The 18,614-nt window shown below is 35.2% G+C and overlaps 2 protein-coding genes across 6 annotated transcripts; one reads left to right on the top strand and one right to left on the bottom strand.

Moving 5' to 3' along the window:
• Positions 1–632: 632 nt before the first annotated feature.
• Positions 633–16,556, bottom strand: ALG11_1 (asparagine-linked glycosylation protein; the record flags this gene model as incomplete). Of its 3 annotated transcripts, XM_051213439.1 has the most annotated exons (7): positions 633–2,169; positions 5,538–10,548; positions 12,358–12,625; positions 13,507–14,215; positions 14,268–14,479; positions 14,510–14,573; positions 16,371–16,556. In XM_051213439.1, 5 exons carry the CDS (start codon positions 14,513–14,515, stop codon positions 10,229–10,231), a joined length of 1,515 nt encoding a protein of 504 aa, XP_051069422.1. In that variant the 3' UTR covers positions 633–2,169; positions 5,538–10,228. The 3 variants fall into 3 exon arrangements, with proteins under 3 accessions (XP_051069422.1, XP_051069421.1, XP_012798774.1); XM_051213438.1 differs by lacking the exon at positions 633–2,169 and having other exon boundaries at positions 3,175–14,215; XM_012943320.3 differs by lacking the exons at positions 633–2,169; positions 14,510–14,573; positions 16,371–16,556 and having other exon boundaries at positions 5,538–10,671; positions 14,268–14,401.
• A 60-nt stretch (positions 16,557–16,616) lies between these two features.
• On the top strand, positions 16,617–18,614 carry MS3_00005376 (uncharacterized protein). 3 transcript variants are annotated; one of them, XM_051213435.1, is made up of 4 exons: positions 16,617–17,288; positions 17,321–17,598; positions 17,624–18,232; positions 18,269–18,583. In XM_051213435.1, exons 1-4 carry the CDS (start codon positions 17,146–17,148, stop codon positions 18,490–18,492), a joined length of 1,254 nt encoding a protein of 417 aa, XP_051069420.1. In that variant the 5' UTR covers positions 16,617–17,145; the 3' UTR covers positions 18,493–18,583. The 3 variants fall into 3 exon arrangements, with proteins under 3 accessions (XP_051069420.1, XP_051069419.1, XP_051069418.1); XM_051213437.1 differs by having other exon boundaries at positions 16,617–17,598; positions 18,269–18,614; XM_051213436.1 differs by having other exon boundaries at positions 16,617–18,614.

The raw sequence follows: 18,614 nt of genomic DNA, 5'->3' as shown, positions 1-18,614 counted from the left end.
GCTGAGGAGTCCCACAATAGGACGAAACGGTCGTCCAATGCTTCCAGGTTTTCCATGGTGGTCTAGCTTCAATTGACTCATCATCTTAACTATTGAAATTACTACAATCTCCACAAAACCCCTTCTGATCCTAAATAAATATTTATTTTCAAATACAATGTATAAATTAAATACATTACAGCTTCAATCATAATCATTGGAGATTGTAAAACTGTTAACACTTATTTCGCTTCAATCCCTTCAATTTAGTTAATATATATACAATCTGATAAACAAATTCAAAAATGTTTTTATTTTATTTACTTAAAGTTAATTCTCTGTTGAAATGACTACTATTATTTTTTTCTAAAATATAGTTCTCACAGTTGCCCAATAATTGTAAAATATTCGCTAAATATTTAACATTTTCAAGTAGGAAATTTAGTTTTGGCAAAATTCACCAAATTTTTACCTGTTCAATGGTTATCTTTCAAATGGATAATAAACTTTGAATAAACTTTGAAAAATGTATATTATTTAATTTTCTGTTATTTTTAATAAATGGTTTGGAAATATTAAGATTTGATGATGGCTGATCGCATTTAAAAATAGTATGACTGTTTATAGTCTGATAGCTGTGCTAAATATTTTCACATAACGGTATATGGTATGGTTTTTATGTTTCAGATGTCGGTCAACAGATTTGTTCGATCGTAGGATGAAGGAAATGACAACTGCACATTATTTTTACAGCAGTTTGTATTTTTGTGAGACAGAGAGGTGAAGGTTATGGAGTGTACGTGAAATGTAAATGTTTATTTTAAAAAAGCTCATGAGTAAGTTTGGTAGAAGTAAACGTGAAGTACCTATAAAAACGTTAGTTTGTTATGGATAAGCATCCAGTGTGATTGTTGTTAACAGATTACAATAGATGTCTGAACAAAAAACTATGGTGTTTTTGTTATTGTATGCTACTCTTACTCCTATGGGAACTCTACTAAGACGAATTTAAACTTTAGTGATTAAGGGCTTTGTTTCAGACAAATTATGCTAAAACTAGTATGTTGACTACTCTATCAGCCTGCATCAAGTAACGAAGCACTAACTGGAAATCCAAGTGACTAAAGTGTAGTGGTTTCATTCGTGTCCCAAAATATCTTCATAAGTATTGTTAATTCTATAAGTACAGTTTGGCGTTAATGGAGAAAATACTGGAGTGGATGAAATCTTGGACAGAAAACTTAACTATAACAAAGGAAGGAGTGTAAGGATAAAACGGGAAATTAGTCTATCTTCTCAATGTAGTAGATTTTTGAAACATGAAATAGAACAATTCACAAAATATATTTAGAAAAATTGGATAATCGAAAGGAACATACACTTATCTCAATAATAATAGTTTCCGAATGGCTGAGAACGAACTAAAATTCCTCAAAGCCAATTTCAGAATCTCTCATCCTTAATCCTATAGTATTGTTTGACCGTTAATTGTTTTTAGACGCGATGCTGAAATCTTACCGATGATAATTATTCACATTTTGTTATAATTTACGATTTGTAAATCGAATTCAACTATTATTAAAGACGGATGACTATTAATAAGATCAGTATTAGATAACTAGGCACTAATCAAGTTTTAAGGTTAAAAGCATCAACTTATAGGTTTTGACCTAGGTAAATGATGTGGAGGTTAATTATTTTAAATAGGACAATTGATTCTGTTGAATTAATTCGAAATACATTGATATAATATTTTCACTTGTTTTCCAATGAGTTACCAGTTCGTTTCAATTTATCATTTCTGAATTTATAACTAGCGCATATATTATCTGATTAAATAACTTTAATCACGCTATTATAATCATAACTGACCAAATTATACTAGCTTAAAATATCATATTGTGTTTTTGTTTTTAATCACTGAATGTTTTCTCAGCAAACTAATTTCCAAAAATACATATGTCTAATGATGAAATAAGTATATCTCAAATCAGTAATAAATATCAAAGACAAAGAAAACATTAGGGTTGATAATCTCCTGTTGTTCATATTTAGGACTGTAATTGATTAGTTTCTGTTGACATTTATTCATCCTAAGAGGAATGACTTGATATTACTAATAAGTTTTGGTTGTTGATTGAATTGCGTCTAGCCTGCGGCTATCATGTTAAAGAAACAAACTTCCATTTACTGGAAATATAAAGCAATGGTAAAAACACAAAAACAGGAATTATACATAATATTTCACATCAAAACAATAGTAGCATGCAACAAACATATTATATCATGGAAAGTGAATTAAGCGCCTATAAAATAAACTTCACTCAATAAACATGTTCAATAATTGGTGATTCTAATATCTTGATAACATGCTAGTCACTGTAAAGTATGGTTAAATGTTGATAAAATAGTCAGATACTTTTCTCTCTGGCTATACAGTGAAGTAATAGTGTTAATGTTGCCATTCATTTAAACATTCGCCACAGTTTTTCTTATCACTTTCATCAGATTTATTTTCTTAATGTTAAAAGGTTTAAACAAACAGTTCCTTATTCCTTTCTATGTTGAACTTGAAGTAATAGTAACTAAATATCCAGTTTACTTTTTAAAGTGATTCGACATAGAACAGGTATTTTTTCCTATTCATTGTTAGGGCAGTAAAAGCTTTCAGAATCGCATCGGAGTAATTCTGAGTGGTTTAGTATAACTTTAAATCCTATGAGGAAATGGAACGATAAACAATCAAATTTATTTCATATGAGATCCTTGGACTATCATTTTCACAGGGAACTTCACTGCACAAATTTTGTTACACATTACTGTATCTCGTTGTTTAACATGATACGTTTTGTCACTGACAGTTTTATTGTGTGTTGTATTACCTGACCTTGCCTTGTATGCTCTTTTGCACTTCTATGTTAATTAATCCTCCCGAATCTCAAACCTATATATTCTCTTATTTGAATTCATTTTCAAGTTCTTTGAAACCGGATACTATAGGGAATAAATGCCATACTGCTTAAATGCTGATCAATTTCTATAAATTGAGAAAGAGTGAAGCAACTTAGTCTGATATAGGATGATTCGTTTTTGAAGATGATTGTAGTTTCCCCTCTTTTCACATTTAATTGTGTGGGTAAGATAATTTGACAATACGTTAGTGCCACTTGTCACATTTTAATCATATTTGTAATGTAGAAATACTGGTAAATTGCAAAAGAAACTAGGTCAAGAGGGTTTTATATCCCACTAGTGGATATTCATATACTTATGATCTATTGGATTAACAGATAATGATTGTCTATGAAATTCATCTTATGTTCCCTTTAAGCTTGGTAATTACGCAATAGAGACTATTAAATATCGATTCATTAGAAAGACAGATTATAAACCATATGTATTGTAATGATATTGTCTTTTGCAATCATTTCGTGTGATACACTAACGGGTAGTTTTTCTACTGCAGTACAATACCCATACAGTTGTTTTTAATGTACTCATTTACTCTACTGACGGAGAAATTAAGAAATGGAAATTTGTGTGGTGTTCCTATTCTACACACTTGAGATTGTTCGAGGTTCTGTTAAAACTGAGAGTCTTTCAGACCATCTCATTCTTCATCAAACTGGACTAGATTCTCAGAAGTAAAACAAACTCATCGATAAAAATACTTGTAAAGTATGTTATTACTTGGTATAAACTGTTTAAAGTACAATACGCTGAATAAATATCACGTTTTTTTTCTAAAAACTAAATAGTTAGTACTAACCAGCATTTAACATGTTTCCATTAAAAAAACATTTTTTGTTAAGGTCATTATGTACATAAGAAATTTTAATATGCAAAATAGTCACAAATAATTTTTATTAAACCCTGATTACAATTGTATCAGTAGTTGAAATGTCACTGTTGTGTGTGATCTTTACATATTTTTTTCAAAACCATCATGCTCATAATCAGTGATATTCTTTTTATAGTAACATACCAACTTTTACGTAGGATACACCAAACCACTTCACATAAATAACCATAGATAAAAGTAGGGAACTCATACAAAACATTTTCGTGATCGGTTTATTGATGGTCAACCCTGATTTTCACGAATGAGAAAATACGGTTCCACACAAGTGTCAGTGTTGTAATTACAGCTTCTAGGTTTTTCACTATGATCGGAGCTATTTAACATTATGAAAATAAACTCTATTGCACTTGGATTTTTTTATAGTACGTATTAGCCAGTAGTTAGGAAGATCTAGTCGACGTGAAAAAGTTAAACTGCTTACAATTGATTGGTCATTGGGTTGTGGCTAATGCCATATATATCAGGTCCGTCTTAGTGCAGATCGGATTCTGTCGATCAAGTCCCAAAGTGTTCACTAATCGGGGTGACTCAACACCGCGTGGACTATGTTGGGATGTGATAGGGTGGTTAGAGATAGTCAAGAGGAAACCTAGGATGTAATTTTAGTGCTGTCTGGCACTCGTCAAAAAGGTGTACCCGTACTCTTGAAGCATTTGATGCTCCTTGGTGGATTCAACCCTGTGTCATCCAATTTCAGTCAGACCAAATCACTGAGCTATCCGACTCGTGACTGATCTCATGTAGGACAGAGGTGTATTTACAACTGACTGAGCTTAAGCTGTTTTACATACCTTTCTGCATGGAATTAGATCCAGTAAGTTCAGATACTGTAGTAATCATCCTAATTTTCAATCCATTGATATCAAGAACCTTAGTTTCCAACTTAGCTATTATTATCGCATAATTCTTATTCGGTGTGGTGAATATATTTTACGTATATATACCATTTAACTTCAAACACCTCACAATTATTTGTTTTCATAGTATTAGACCACAAACTGATCTCAGTTATACTATTTAAAACCTGGAAGCACTAGGCATCTCTGAGCTTAATGGCTTGGCCGTGGAGCTTTCATTGTTCTTCTAAACAATATCATCGGCACAAACTTTGGGTGGAAGTGAAGTGTTCGAATTTCTCAACATGACTCACAGGTTGTCTTGTCGACCTCCATCTTGATTGGTTATTGCTGAATTTTAATCTGTCACTATCTCTTTATATTGATTGTACCTTCCTTTGATCTGATTCTTGGTACTATACAAATGTAGCAAGCAAAACTCCGCCTAAATCATCTACCTGAGCTACAAATCTTTTCTAGAACAGGGTAGCCGTTTATTAATGTTGTTTTATATTAGATTGGATAACGTTTAGAAAACTTGGAATCGCGAAAACCCCTATTGTTTTATTCCTGTTATTTCGCATTGATATTCCCTCAATTATTTAAACAATGGAATGGATTGCATGATATCTATCAGTGCAAGTAAAACTGAAACCATGTATTTTAGTCAACTCTTTTTACACCTGAATATTTTAAGGCATGTTTTATAAAAGATTGTTTCTATCTAGTGCATAACTACATTTCTACATCTAATTTCGTTTCACAGAACGACAGTGAAATAATGCAATTTCCGTCATATATATATAATCCGACATCAAATAGTCACTTCTTTTATAATTAAGTTAAATTTTGTCACTTACATTACAAGTTTTCAAAACAGTAGCATTGCGAACTCTAGTAATACATTGAAACACTTTTCAGCTAAGGAATGGAAATATACATTCATCCGTAATTAATAATAATAATAATAATAATAATAATAATAATAATAATAGTCACGGTAACACTTGTTTTGAAGTTATTACGAAAACAAACAAATTATCATTGGGTTATCAGCAAATTACTCGACTAAGCAGATCTTTTTAAACTGTACATATTTAAAATTTGACCGGAAAATAAGGAAAAAAATGTTACGAAAACTGTTGAATTATTCAACTGAAGAAACTATAACATTGATACAACAAACTTTTTTAAAATATATAACAACTTGATTATATTTAATTCTTTGTTTAGTAATGTGAAGTTTACATGAATAGATAATAATATCTATAAATAGAATCATAGCGACTGGTACTTCCGCTTAAAGTCTACGATAGGAATACTATGTAGTAAGGAAAAAATGATTTCTCAAAATACTACCAATAAATGGGATAATAATATAAGGAAATTTAAATGAAAACAAATATTTACGTTGGTAAACAACAACAACTATTGAAAGTACTTCGGCAGAACAAGTGACAAATCTAAATTTAGTTTAGCTTAATTAACCAAGAATGGGATCCGAGTTTAACTACTGTTATTTTTGATGGATATAAAAAAAATTATTCAGTTAAAAGATCACTTACTTGTAAAACGATCGATCTGTTGCAAAGATGTGCTCAACTTTAATTCAGAAACGTTGAAATATGCTCCCATACTAATATATCGAATCAGATATATACATCCGAACATAATTCAAAAATGAATGAGAATTTATAATTAGATCAAATCCTAACATAAAAATCTAAGTTTTCTAAGATCACTGATACTTTTTCCTAAGACAGATGTGTGATCTATTTTTGTTTAGCATTTTAGATACCCCATATTTTAGTCTTAATTCGGGAAATATATTTAATCTACTAACCAAATATATGGAAAACTAATTTAAAAAATTATTTTCAAGGATTTAATAACAAACTTGTAGCATACATTTTAACTAAATGATACATACTTATGCCTGTTCGCCTCGTGGAGGATCATAGGTCGCCCAATAGCACTCACCATCCAACTCTGTCCTGGACAATCCAATTCACCTGCTATTCATCCTAATCATGTCTGCTTCCGATTCCCGACGTAGTGTGCTCTTTGGTCTTCCTCTTTTTTGTTCCCCTTCAGGATTCTAAGTTAGCACTTGCCTCGTGATTAACTTTGGTGATTTCCGTAATGTATGTCCTATCTATTTCCACCATCGTTTCCTCATTTCCTCCTCAATTCAAAGCTAGTTTGTCCTCTCCACAGTAAGCTGCTGCTGATGGTATCCGGACGATGGATGTTGAGTATCTTGCGTAGACAGCTATTTATAAGTACTTGTACCATCTTGATGATGGTTGTATTAGTTCCCCAAGTTTCAGCTCCGTAAAGTAGAACTGTCTTTACGTTTGTATCGAAGATTCTGACCTTGATATTCGTTGGCAGTTGTTTCGAACTCCATGTTCTTCAACCGTAAGAATGCGGCTCTTGTTTTTCCACTCCTTGACTTTACGTCTGCAATGGATCCTTCTGTTAATTGATAATGCTGAGTGAAAGTTTCCACATCTTCCAAAGCTTCTCCGTCAAGTGTGATTGATTTGGTGTTCTCTGCGTTGTAGTAGAGCATTTTCCCTTGTATATGTTGAGGCCTACTGATGCATAGGCTTCTGCTACACCGTTTGTCATGACCTGCATTTGTTTGTGGTACCGGGATTGAACGACCAGATGATGTGTTCAAATCGTCTAGTTGCATTCATCCTGTCCATTATATTCCGTGCTTCCTTTCAGGTGTCGAGATCTTCATAATCCAGTCGACCACCGGAAGATGAAGGGAGAGAGTAGAGAGCCTCGTATGACTCCGGTTCATGCTTGGAATGCATTTGTCAGTTGTCCCCCATGCACTACTTTGCACTATAGTCCGTCGTGTAAATTCTGTATGATGCTGACGATCTTCAGGTACACTATAGTGTCGAGGTTTCCATAATGTTCTCCTATTTTCACTGTCAAACGCCTTCTTATAGTCAATGAAGTTGAAGTACCGTGACGAGTCCCACTCAACTGATTGTTCAATGATGACCTGCAGCGACGCGACTTGGTCTATATACGACCCATCCTTACGGCATCCAGCCTATTGAAGTGGGGGCATGCACTGAATCTTTCATCCGGTCCAGCAACACTCTTCCGAAAACTTTTCCTGGTACTGACAGTACTGCGGTGCCTCTGTAGCTCTCACATTTACTCAGATCTTTCTTTGTTGTCTTTCCAGTTCATTAGCACATATTCTTCATCCCAAATCTCCCTGAACAGAATGTGGAGCATGATTGCCATTACTCATACGTTAGGCATCAGTGCTTCAGCTGGTATGTTGTTAGATCTTGCTGCGTTCCGACTCCTGATTTGTCTGATGGTCATTCTGATTTCTTCGATCGTTGGTGGAGTGACATCCATAGGAAGGTCTCTGTGTGCTGCTTCGATGGCCTGGGACCGGTCTATTCACAAGCTCCTCGAAGTCTTCTACCCATCTGTCCCTCTGTTCTTGGATCTGTGATTGGCTTCCTTTCTTTCCCTTGACTGGTTTCTTTGGTTTACCATATTCCTCTGCTAGTTTCTTCGTTTTGTCATATAGTTGTTTCATATTTCCTTCTCTTGCAGCTTTTTCCACCGTCGCTACTAGGTCTTCCATGTACTTCTGCTTGTCGGCTCGGATGGTCCTCTTCATTTACTTGTTTGCTTCAGCGTATTCAGTTTGTACCTTGACTTTCTCCGCTCTTGTTGATCGCTGTCTTCTTGCTATTCCTTTCTTGAATCCTGTTCAGGGTTCTCGCATCCTAAATTGTCCTGAATTTTTATTCATAAAAATATGACCTACCTGGGTCTCCGTGGTGTGATACTGTGAGACCCATATAGCTTTGTGTATACGTTTTTGTGGGAATATTGTGCCATCTATAACCAATTTGTTGAATGCACATAGGTTTGAAATTCTCTTCCCCAGTTCATGTCGTCCCATGATATCGTCATATCCGGTGTTGTCAATTCCGACTTAAGCGCTTAAATCTGCCATCAGGATGGTCAGGTCCGTTCCTGAGCACTTCGCTATGATCAACTGCAACCTCTTGTAGAACTAATCTTTATCGTCGTCGTTGCTATCATTAGTGGGTGCATAATATTCATTGTAGTCCCTTCCTTCTGCTTTGATGATTCCGGATCCGTGAGATCCCCATCCTACAAATGCATTACTTGCTTCTTCGGACATTATCAGAGCAATTCCCTGTGTGTGCAGCTTTGTTCTCTTCGTGACCGGAGTACAGCAGCATCTGTCCCGTACCTAACCTTTGCTGCCCAGCTTGGGTCCAATGGGTTTCGCTGATTCTGAGTACTGCCAAGTTGTATCTCCTCATTTAACTGGTCCTCCAAGTCTGCTACTTTATCCGGACGTCCCGTCTAGAAATTGTTGCTCTGGTAGTTAGAAGGGGCTTCGGCCTCATGACTTCCGAATATCGGCTTTCATCATGAGGCGTCATTATTCTTCCCTTAACTCTCAGGGCAGAGCCAATTAAGTAATATCAACATAAAATGAAGGTTGGTGACCTACGGTTTATATTTCTATGTTGCATAATCATCATTAAATGTTATCGGTAGCGTGACTGCCTCACTTTCCGTATGGTGGAACTCCGAGGTAATTCCTGAAGTTTTAGCGAGGAAATGTGATCAGGAAGGGAGATTACTCTCCAACTCAGTATGATTTTTTGTTAGCTTAAGAGTCCAAACTAAAGCTTGAAAAATATCATCTACATCCAAACTTATATGTAGTTGGCAAATGTTTTCGTAACATAACCTGGATGTGGTTTAACCATAGACTGGGAAAGACGAGATTGAAAGTCATAAATCTCTTTCTAAGGGTATGATATAAGATAGCTAGAATATGAACTACTTAGTCTCCTGATATTTTGCTTAGGAGGAATAAAATGTTTATAATAACCTGGCCATTCATTCATTAACCATTACTCACCTATGTGTCAGTGCAATTTTAGATGATTACTTATATGAACAAACACAAGATTTTACCACGGTTAAAATGCTCATAAATGTTTATTTGAAAACGTGATGATAATTGATGTAAATAAATCAAATTTCAAAAAAGCAATACATAAGGAGTCACATAACATACTCTCGACTTTTATGTCATGAATCTATCGAGGAACACCCTATACGATGTGAATTTTGTGGTCGATCAAAATGATTCAGACACATGTAATTAGTAATTTACTTTTTCCTTGAAAGTGTCTTATTAATTGTATTTCCACTTTTTTCTGATACATACTGAATCTCTGTTACGCAATACCAAGTTTTATCACCATGTAGTTAATAAACAAGTTTAGACTGATATATTAACTGAATAAATAACGATTGATACGAAATTCTAGCCATCATAAGATAATTAACCCGCATAAATTTCTTTTGTATAAATCAAAAATACAATACAAATAAAGAATATTCATAATGGAACCGATAATAAATATTGTAAAACAACATAGGTAATTTGATACATAAGAGAATCTTCAGAAGATTATCACAATAAGCTCTTTATTATCGGTTTCGCTTATCATGCTGAAATTGACTCCAAACCGAATACATTCATTTGATCGATCCAACCCCTGTTGAAACAATCCTCAGAAAATTTTTCATGTACCCACTGGATGGCATTTTTCCGTATGGCATCGATTTGTGATTCAGACATTTTCAGCAATACCAATTCGAAAATATTTGCGTATTCATCAACTGTAGACGCAAGGAATCCAACACCTGAATTTTCTAACTGATTGGAAGATGAACTAGTTTCTGAGGGTCCAATTATATCAGTAAGTGGACCACCGGATCTGTGAGCAATTGTAATAAGACCTGATGCCATGCCTTCCACAACACCTGTTGAAAATAATACATAAAACATCAGACTATACTTTGAGGAAATAATGCATGAAAAATGACTGACATCAAGGTGTAAAACTGATGTTGAGGAATAAACAGAGATCACATAACGTCCGGATGCTAAAATAGAATAATTAACTAAATGTGAAAGAATTTCATTTTAGCTTAACACAATACACATGGGGAATTGCATAACACGTTTCAATACTCTATACACAATTATTAGCGATAGTTAGCAATATATGCAGTGAACTGAAGTGTCATCTCGAAGATTATCAAGTGTACTTTTATAGTTGCTATGACTGACTGACAGCCGAAAAAGCGACAGAAAACTTAATGAACTAGCAGTGACTTTTACTAGATCTAGCAAAGCACAGATCGATCCACTATTATGGTAATGAACTCCATCATTAAAACAGTACATAATGATAAGGTACAAAAACTAATTTATTTACTCTTCAAAGGACATGAGCACAGACACAATGATCTGACAAATCATTTTATAACCGTATAATTATCTTTGTGATAGGTACTCAAATAATAATCAACTTACAGCATGTCACATATGTGAGTCAGCCCACGGTTTTAGAAAGCTCAGCTGGCTTTTTGCCAAACTCAGTCACTTGGTATGTGAAATCTTCATCTGCCACTTAAAAATCCAGTCTACTGAGCAGCGGCTCATCCTGCCTTACTTTATGGCCGTGAAACATGACAATTAAGAATGGAAGATATTCAGAGGCTAGTAGTATTTGAACATGCCTTCGAATAATTGTTTGCGTATATCAGGACAACTGAGTGAGCAATGATGAGGTAAGTATAGAGTATTGGGTAAATGTAGAAAATTGGTTGGTCTGATAATGAATCTTTATCAACCAAGGCGGTAAGGACATGTATTGTGTATCCCCAACTACCGCCCACCTCCATGGGTTATGATGGCTGGTGTAGGGGGTGGGTCGCAAGAGCACTACGGGTGACCAGACCAAATCGTGGGATCAGTCCATGAAGACGTCAACAATTGAACTGGACCTTGTAAATAAATTACACACTGCCTAGTGGGGGTTTACGCCATTATTGTAAATAATTGTTAGACTCTAAGTGAAGCGACTCAGAATCAATTGCAATGGCACAGGAGTATCCACCGTGTCCCCTTAGATCATCAATCCCGGAATCCCCTACACGTTTGATCTCTTTTCATACCTATTCTTTTCTGTTACTACTGACACTGTGATTACTTTGACCACTCTGAGATTTGTAAGAATAATTTTACTTAGCTGTGTTAATGTTATGTGTTAACTTGAACCGATACATGTACGTACCAGGTTCCATGTTGCATATGACTGACTGAATCCTAATGCCCAACTAAGTAATAATCACAAAACCAAAAGCATATCCGCGTATAACCATTTAGCAATTACTTAAAATCGAGATTTCAAGCAACCGTTTCATATAACCCTATAACTTTTTGGAATCAGAGTTGCGGCTTAGTGGTTGTAGCACTAGACTTCACATACAACTTAGTGAAACAAAACTCTGCATAAACCTGTGTGTTGTATTGAGTTACCCCAATTAACCAACACACTCACAACTCTTAGTTGGATAGTAACCAGGATTCTGAGGCTTTGAGGATAGTATGCTAACTTTTTTAATATACAGAACAGGCTCTGATAGTTAATATTTTAAAATCCGACTGGGACGTTCTGAATTTTCCACAGATGTGTTTAGTGGTGCCTTTTCTGATGCGCAATTTTATTTATCTCAGACTGACGTACTATACAATATTTCTAGAGTCAACTTTAAATTACTTACTTATTCCGAAATGTTCATCCACCATAGTGTGCAAATTAACAGAACAACGTCCAAAATAGCTTTTTAACTCCTGATAGGGTAAATTAATGTGGAATTCTACAGTATCTCCAAGTTCCAGTGTAGCAGCCTGGTCTTTAAGTTTTGAGACAAGGGCAAAATCCTTGTCATCCCGACAGCCACCTATTAAAAGAAGCTTGAACTGGTGTTTTTCATCGCTTTTTGCTGACTCGTGACGTCTAAGGAAGTGATGGAAAGCGTCTAACTGAAGCTAAATATTGGAAATAAAATTTTTCAGGACTTTTTAATTATATTATTCAATAGTGACTATAGGAAATTCTATAACTGTTCAATACAAGCCCAATAAACTTTATACTAATTGCGCAATTATATAAAATAAGGCCTAAGTAATAGTACGATTATAGCCTATGAAGATTTACTTACTGTGAAACAAGGCCAAAATCGAGATAAGGATGTAAATCTACTTCACGTGTTCAGAATAGGTGTTTCTATATTATTTTTAAGGGAAGTTATCTAGTTGGCAAAATATGCGTAACAATTTAGTTTGGCCAACCGTGAAAATGTGAATAATGGACTCAGAATATAGACTTGTGACAGTCTTCTATTGTATTGTTTACACACAAGATGGCTCTCCTAAATGTTGTTTTTAATTATTTAAATAAGTGGTTTTATAAGATTTAACTTCACATGGTACGTTATCGGACGCGACCACAAGTGATCAGGAAGAGTCTAGTAGTTTGGTTTACGCGACTTTTTGATCGATGAAATTTAGGACTTAAGAATCAGAAAATATAACTGTTCTAGATTTTGGTTGGGAATGAATACTTGCTATTTAGATAGGGTTTTACTGAATTGGAAACTAAAGAATGTTTAGTTTAGTGATATATTTGAAAATGCTAACGTTGAGTATTTGAGTAACGGAAATATTAAACATTACATAAACCAATAACAGCAAATAAGACACAGTGCTGAGTATCTCAGATTACATGAAGCAGATTTCGGTTCAGCATTAACAATTAGAGAACTACATGAGTACATATCTAATAATTACTGTGATCAGAAAATACTTTACAAAATGCCATAAATTGAACTGTCTAGAAGTAATATATCTCAATAAAAAAAGAAGCAAACCTCGTGATTTTTTTCCGGTCTAAACTGACCGACAGATAAAATCCACTTAAATCTTTGATCACTGACTAATTTCCCTTCCAAATCCTCGACGGGACAAGGAGGATAGAGCACAACAGGTTTTCCACCCCACAATGACTGAATATGCTTTTGAGTCCAAGATGAATTCGTCATTGCAACATCGACATTTATGCTTGAACCAGAGAATTTATAAGCTTTGATAAAAAGGTTGTAGTATAAGAATTTTATGCTGGAAAAGATCTTATTTTTTCTAACCCAATTAGGATTATTATAAGTTAAAACTATTTCATTTTTATTTTTTGAGAACAGTGAGGACGATACACGTTGCAACATGACAGACGATATAGTTGGATAATGTACGTAAGCCGCTGTCTGTGAATTACATAACCATTTGGCTAGAGGTATGGTAAAAGCGAATCCGGTAGTGTCAATATATACATCCGGTGGGCATCTAAAGATAGCTTCCAATCCAACTAGAACTGAACCAAAAGCCTGACCAGCTAGTGTGAATAAACGATATAGCTTCGGAGTTAGTAATATCTCTGATTTCAGCGGTACAAAATGTATAGCAGAATTGGAAGGTTTGTTGAAATATATTCCAAATATTCTTCGGACGTTACTGAGGACTTTATCAGGATTTGAAAGGCACTCTGCATCATTGGTATAAATAACAATTACTATGTTTTTATATCTACATTAACAAAATGTCATATTTTAATCAATAAAGAAATAAAACAACCTACTTTTCTAACATACACTTAATTGCAGTCCATAGAACACGTTCACCCCCACCCCCACAATTACAATAAGGATGAAAGAACCCAACAATCTTGTGATTGGCTGGAACACCATATTTCTCCATCAAATCACGGTGCATAACGTGTTTTCGATGACGGATAAACCATTTAATTGCGAAAATAATAGCATATACAACTAACAAAAAAACCAACAAGGTCTAAAAGAACTAATAAAATGACTAAATTACCATCATCTTTATAGAAGATAATTCCCTAACAATCAGTTGCAGACGACAGAAGTCTTTGTATATGCTAAAAAATAAAGATAATACATTAAATTAAGAGCTGCAGTCTGTTTGAGCAATTAACTATTAGTCATTAATTAAAGAACCAAAATCCAGCTTCATTAGTTTAATCTAAGCAGTGTGTAGTGTCATGGATTTCCATCCAGAAAAGTTGCACACTGATTTGTCATGTTGAAACTGTCAATGTGTACTTAAACAGAGCAAGACTTTCCTTGGAATTCCAGAAACGCTTCTTCGAGAAGCATGAGAACTAAGTTTAATTGAACACGAGGGCTGCCCTTAGTAATCTAATGGTAAGAATAATGTATTAAGACATAAAACAAGCACGTTGGCAACAGCACATATTTACTGAGCACAGCTAATGTAAGAAGTGGTAGCAGAGTGAATAAAATCATTCTTATTGAGAATCAACCCACACCATTGACACCGAGTCACACATTAATTCTCATCTCTATTATCTGATAAGAAGCATGCTGTTTACAATTCTTTTAGTACGAATCAAGAAGGAACTACCTCTTTAAAGTGAACAAAATTCCTGTGCATCTGACTAGCCACTTTGAGGACTGTAGGATTGTGATGTCATCACTGTATGCAAGACCGATCAAATAGTACTTGACAAAATTATTATTCAGTTGCTTCATATGATCTTTTTACAATATGCAAACTGCTCATGTGGAAATTAGATTCCATCCAACTGCCGATAAAGGGCACATTTTCCGAATTCTTGTCCTCGTTGTTTTGACGCCTGGCATTAGGACCCAGCGAAACATATTGTTTTCAGAACTCACTTCCTAGAAAACGTCAGCAGAGATCTTTATAAATGTATCCCTTAGTGATGGACTCTTGGCAAATGTAATGCACAAGCAACCGACAAAAATATTGGGACCCGGAATAATTCTCGACGAAATCGAGACATTAGTCTGATTTTCTTCTAAGTGATGTGTTCACATGGCAGAGACTTAGGTAGTGCTGTAATTCCCTATAAAGTACTGGCATATCAGTATCCCAAGCGTTTAAACATAATCACTGCCTAATGGTTGCTTCTTGAGTTCATTATAGCGAGTGAAAAGCTGGCTAAATTAATCCATCGCCTTGACCTGACATATTTTTTCCACTTCTTCCTACTAGATCGGGATAACTCAGAGAACATGACAGGCAAGTAGAAAAGTCAAGAACGAACAAAATACCGGGGCATACAGGCTTTCACATCGAGTCACCGATTCTTGAAACCTAGGTTACAACAACTGTTTCTTTAAACTGGTGTCCGTACCTTTAGTTGACTCATTCAAGAGAAGACTAGACCCTCACAGAAGCTTAATAGGAAAGGACTAACATAGGTTGTAGGCCTTCCGTCCTTACTACACAAGTATGCTGCTGATCCAAGTGGAGCTGCGACGAGATAGATTTGAGATGCCCCAACGAAATACAAGTAAGTGTTTTACGTTTTAGATGACTACAGCCATATACAGCTAAAACGTACTTAATTTACTAGTTATTTTGCATGAAAAATTCCCAAGCCCCCAACTTTGGGGAAATCTCCAATGTTTGGGGAAATTTTTGGGGGTTTTGTGCCATTTCCCCAAAATTTACTATAGCGGCTTCCCCAAAATGGGTCAAATTTTCCCAAAAACTGGGAGCTTGGGTTACATGTTCAAAATAACCAGTAATTTGAAGTTTATTGTCATATCTTGGACATTTGTAACCTTACTACAAGAGAAAATCAAACCAAGTGAGAAAGTGTTTCTTATTCTATACACAACATGTCTCAAAGTTAACTATTAGAATAATTTCTTGAACTAGATACCTGGTTCGACAAAATTTACGGTGTCGTTCGTACTGATGAAATCAAAAATATGACGAAACTAGGTGTGTATATACTTCCACTACAAAATCATCGCAGCTCTCTTTGACCAGCCTGATAAACTTTCTCCAAACGAAAGCAGGCAATCGAACCTCGGCAAGATAAGAACGGTAATCCCTTTCAAATCTGTCCGCCGTTTCGTTTCAACGGCCTTGAACGCGCTGACTGGAAGCGGGCATTCCGTATTTCAATTGCCGTGTGTGTTGGGTACTCTGAGTATTAAATTTTTCCATATATAAGTAATCTTTTGATGCATAATAAACACTAAATAACTGCTAAGAGCATTAATTGAGTATTTTCTGTTTTGTAGTGCACACTCTAGCTCTGTTGTTCCTTCGAAACTTGATCTGTGGTCCTAAGTGCTGTAGTGAAAGTCAACAGCTATATATAATTTGTTTATAAGGTCCAAAAAACAACGTAAGAAAGATAAAGTAACGTAAAAGGTTATAGATACGCATAGTTTTTGTGAGTTAAGACGAAATGTCAACTGAAGGGTAAGTCCTAAATATTTGTTGTTCTTCCTTCAGTTAATTTTTTTCAAGGAATAACCTTTTTTTAATAACTATTGCGTGTTGTCTCTAGTGCTTCATGCTCAAGTGAAATTTCAGTGGACGTAAGCGACGCGTTCCAACGTATTATGCTGAACAAGAGATTCGGAAGCTGGATTGAATTAGATAATGCGCTAAAGGATTTCCATAAAGTATGATAGGATAAATCTATGTTTTCTCAGATGACCCATACACACTATGTTCACGCAGAAAGTAGATTGTTGAAGGATGTGAGATATAAATACTTGTTCGTAGTGTTTCGTTGCACGTTTGGTCGTAAACGTAAATCAGGTCTGAATGTGAATAAAAAACCGTGAGGACTCTAACTAATGTTTTATATTTAAGGTCTAAGTTTTTAAATTGCCAATCGATGTTTCGTGTAAGATTGGAGGGTCAGCAATACGTTATAAAATCTTACAAGTCTCACAATCATCCGTGTACTAGTTCGTGGATGGTTTGTGATCCGTTGAGTAGAAGATTGTCATCAGAAGAAAAAGAAAACTTGAAACCAGTTATATTGCACTGTCAGTCGACGGATGAAGTTATAGAAAGTATTAAGGAAAGAACAGGTAAGCAGGTGACCGCTGCTGATGTCAAAAATATGAAAGCTGAACTCTCCACTGGTAAGTGTATATAAATATATTTCAGGTTGGACTCGGCAGCAGGTAATGCACATGATGCGACAAAACGGTGAAGTTAGAGAGCATGTAGAAAATGGATGTATTACGGCAATATGCTTCAGCAGAGTGATAGGCCAGTACCTATCACGTTTCTGGATGCCACGTAAAACAATGTGGGCGCGTGTCTTTTACGGCAGTGTTTTAACTTTGGGTAACAACACGAATAATCGTGTTGAGTCATTAAATAGGCAGATAAAAAGATATGTACGCAAAACCGACAGGTTGCACAAGTGCATGTACAAGGCTTTGAAGTGGAGTTCAATGACTTTCTCTAGAAAAAGCATTGAAGACCAAATAATCAGTGGAAGAACATACAATTATGATGCTCCACAGCGCCTTATCCCCTTGCTTAACATGTTGACTCCATTTGCAAGATCCAAGGTGTTATATGAACTTAAAAAAATGCGTTTCGTTAACTTCGAATATGAAAGCGGCGAGTGGTTGTTTATGGTTGACCGCGGACAACATTACGAAGTCGATGTAAGTATTTGTCAATGTAATTGTAGCACGTTTAATATGTGTCGATATCCGTGCCGCCATCTCCTGCTGGCATATGTTAAAAGACGAAATCTAACAGGTAAGCTATTTAAATTATAAAATATAAACTGCATAGCTCATCAACTTCTTAGGTGTTGCTGCAGATGGCAATTAGACAATAGGTACAACTTACAAAACAACACAGCAATTTCATTACGGAGACGGAGTAAAGAATATATACAACTTCAACGGCTCCAAAGAATGTGCAAACAACTAATTGTTGAGAAATATGGTGAACGCTTCGCGAATCACGTGGAGAGAAAAGTCTACAATTTTTACTTAAGAATTATAAACAGCTAGACAGCAGGTTTACGATTAACAGTTCTTTGTGGCTTTATTTTATACCACTATTTATACAACTTGTAAACTTATCTTTCCACTTTAGTAGTCATGAAAAATCAATAAACTTTTTCTCATTTTTT

This window comes from Schistosoma haematobium, chromosome 3 (assembly GCF_000699445.3).
Source record: "Schistosoma haematobium chromosome 3, whole genome shotgun sequence".
In the NCBI taxonomy this organism is placed as follows: Eukaryota; Metazoa; Platyhelminthes; class Trematoda; order Strigeidida; family Schistosomatidae; genus Schistosoma; species Schistosoma haematobium.
This window is presented reverse-complemented; position numbering and strand designations above follow the sequence as displayed.

Coding starts and splice junctions, on each gene's coding strand:
- MS3_00005376 (XM_051213435.1), top strand. CDS start 17,146: ATGTTTTCTCAGATGACCCATACACACTATGTTCACGCAGAAAGTAGA. Junction 17,289..17,320: donor CTGAATGTGAATAAAAAACC/GTGAGGACTCTA, acceptor TTTATATTTAAG/GTCTAAGTTTTTAAATTGCC. Junction 17,599..17,623: donor GAAAGCTGAACTCTCCACTG/GTAAGTGTATAT, acceptor AATATATTTCAG/GTTGGACTCGGCAGCAGGTA.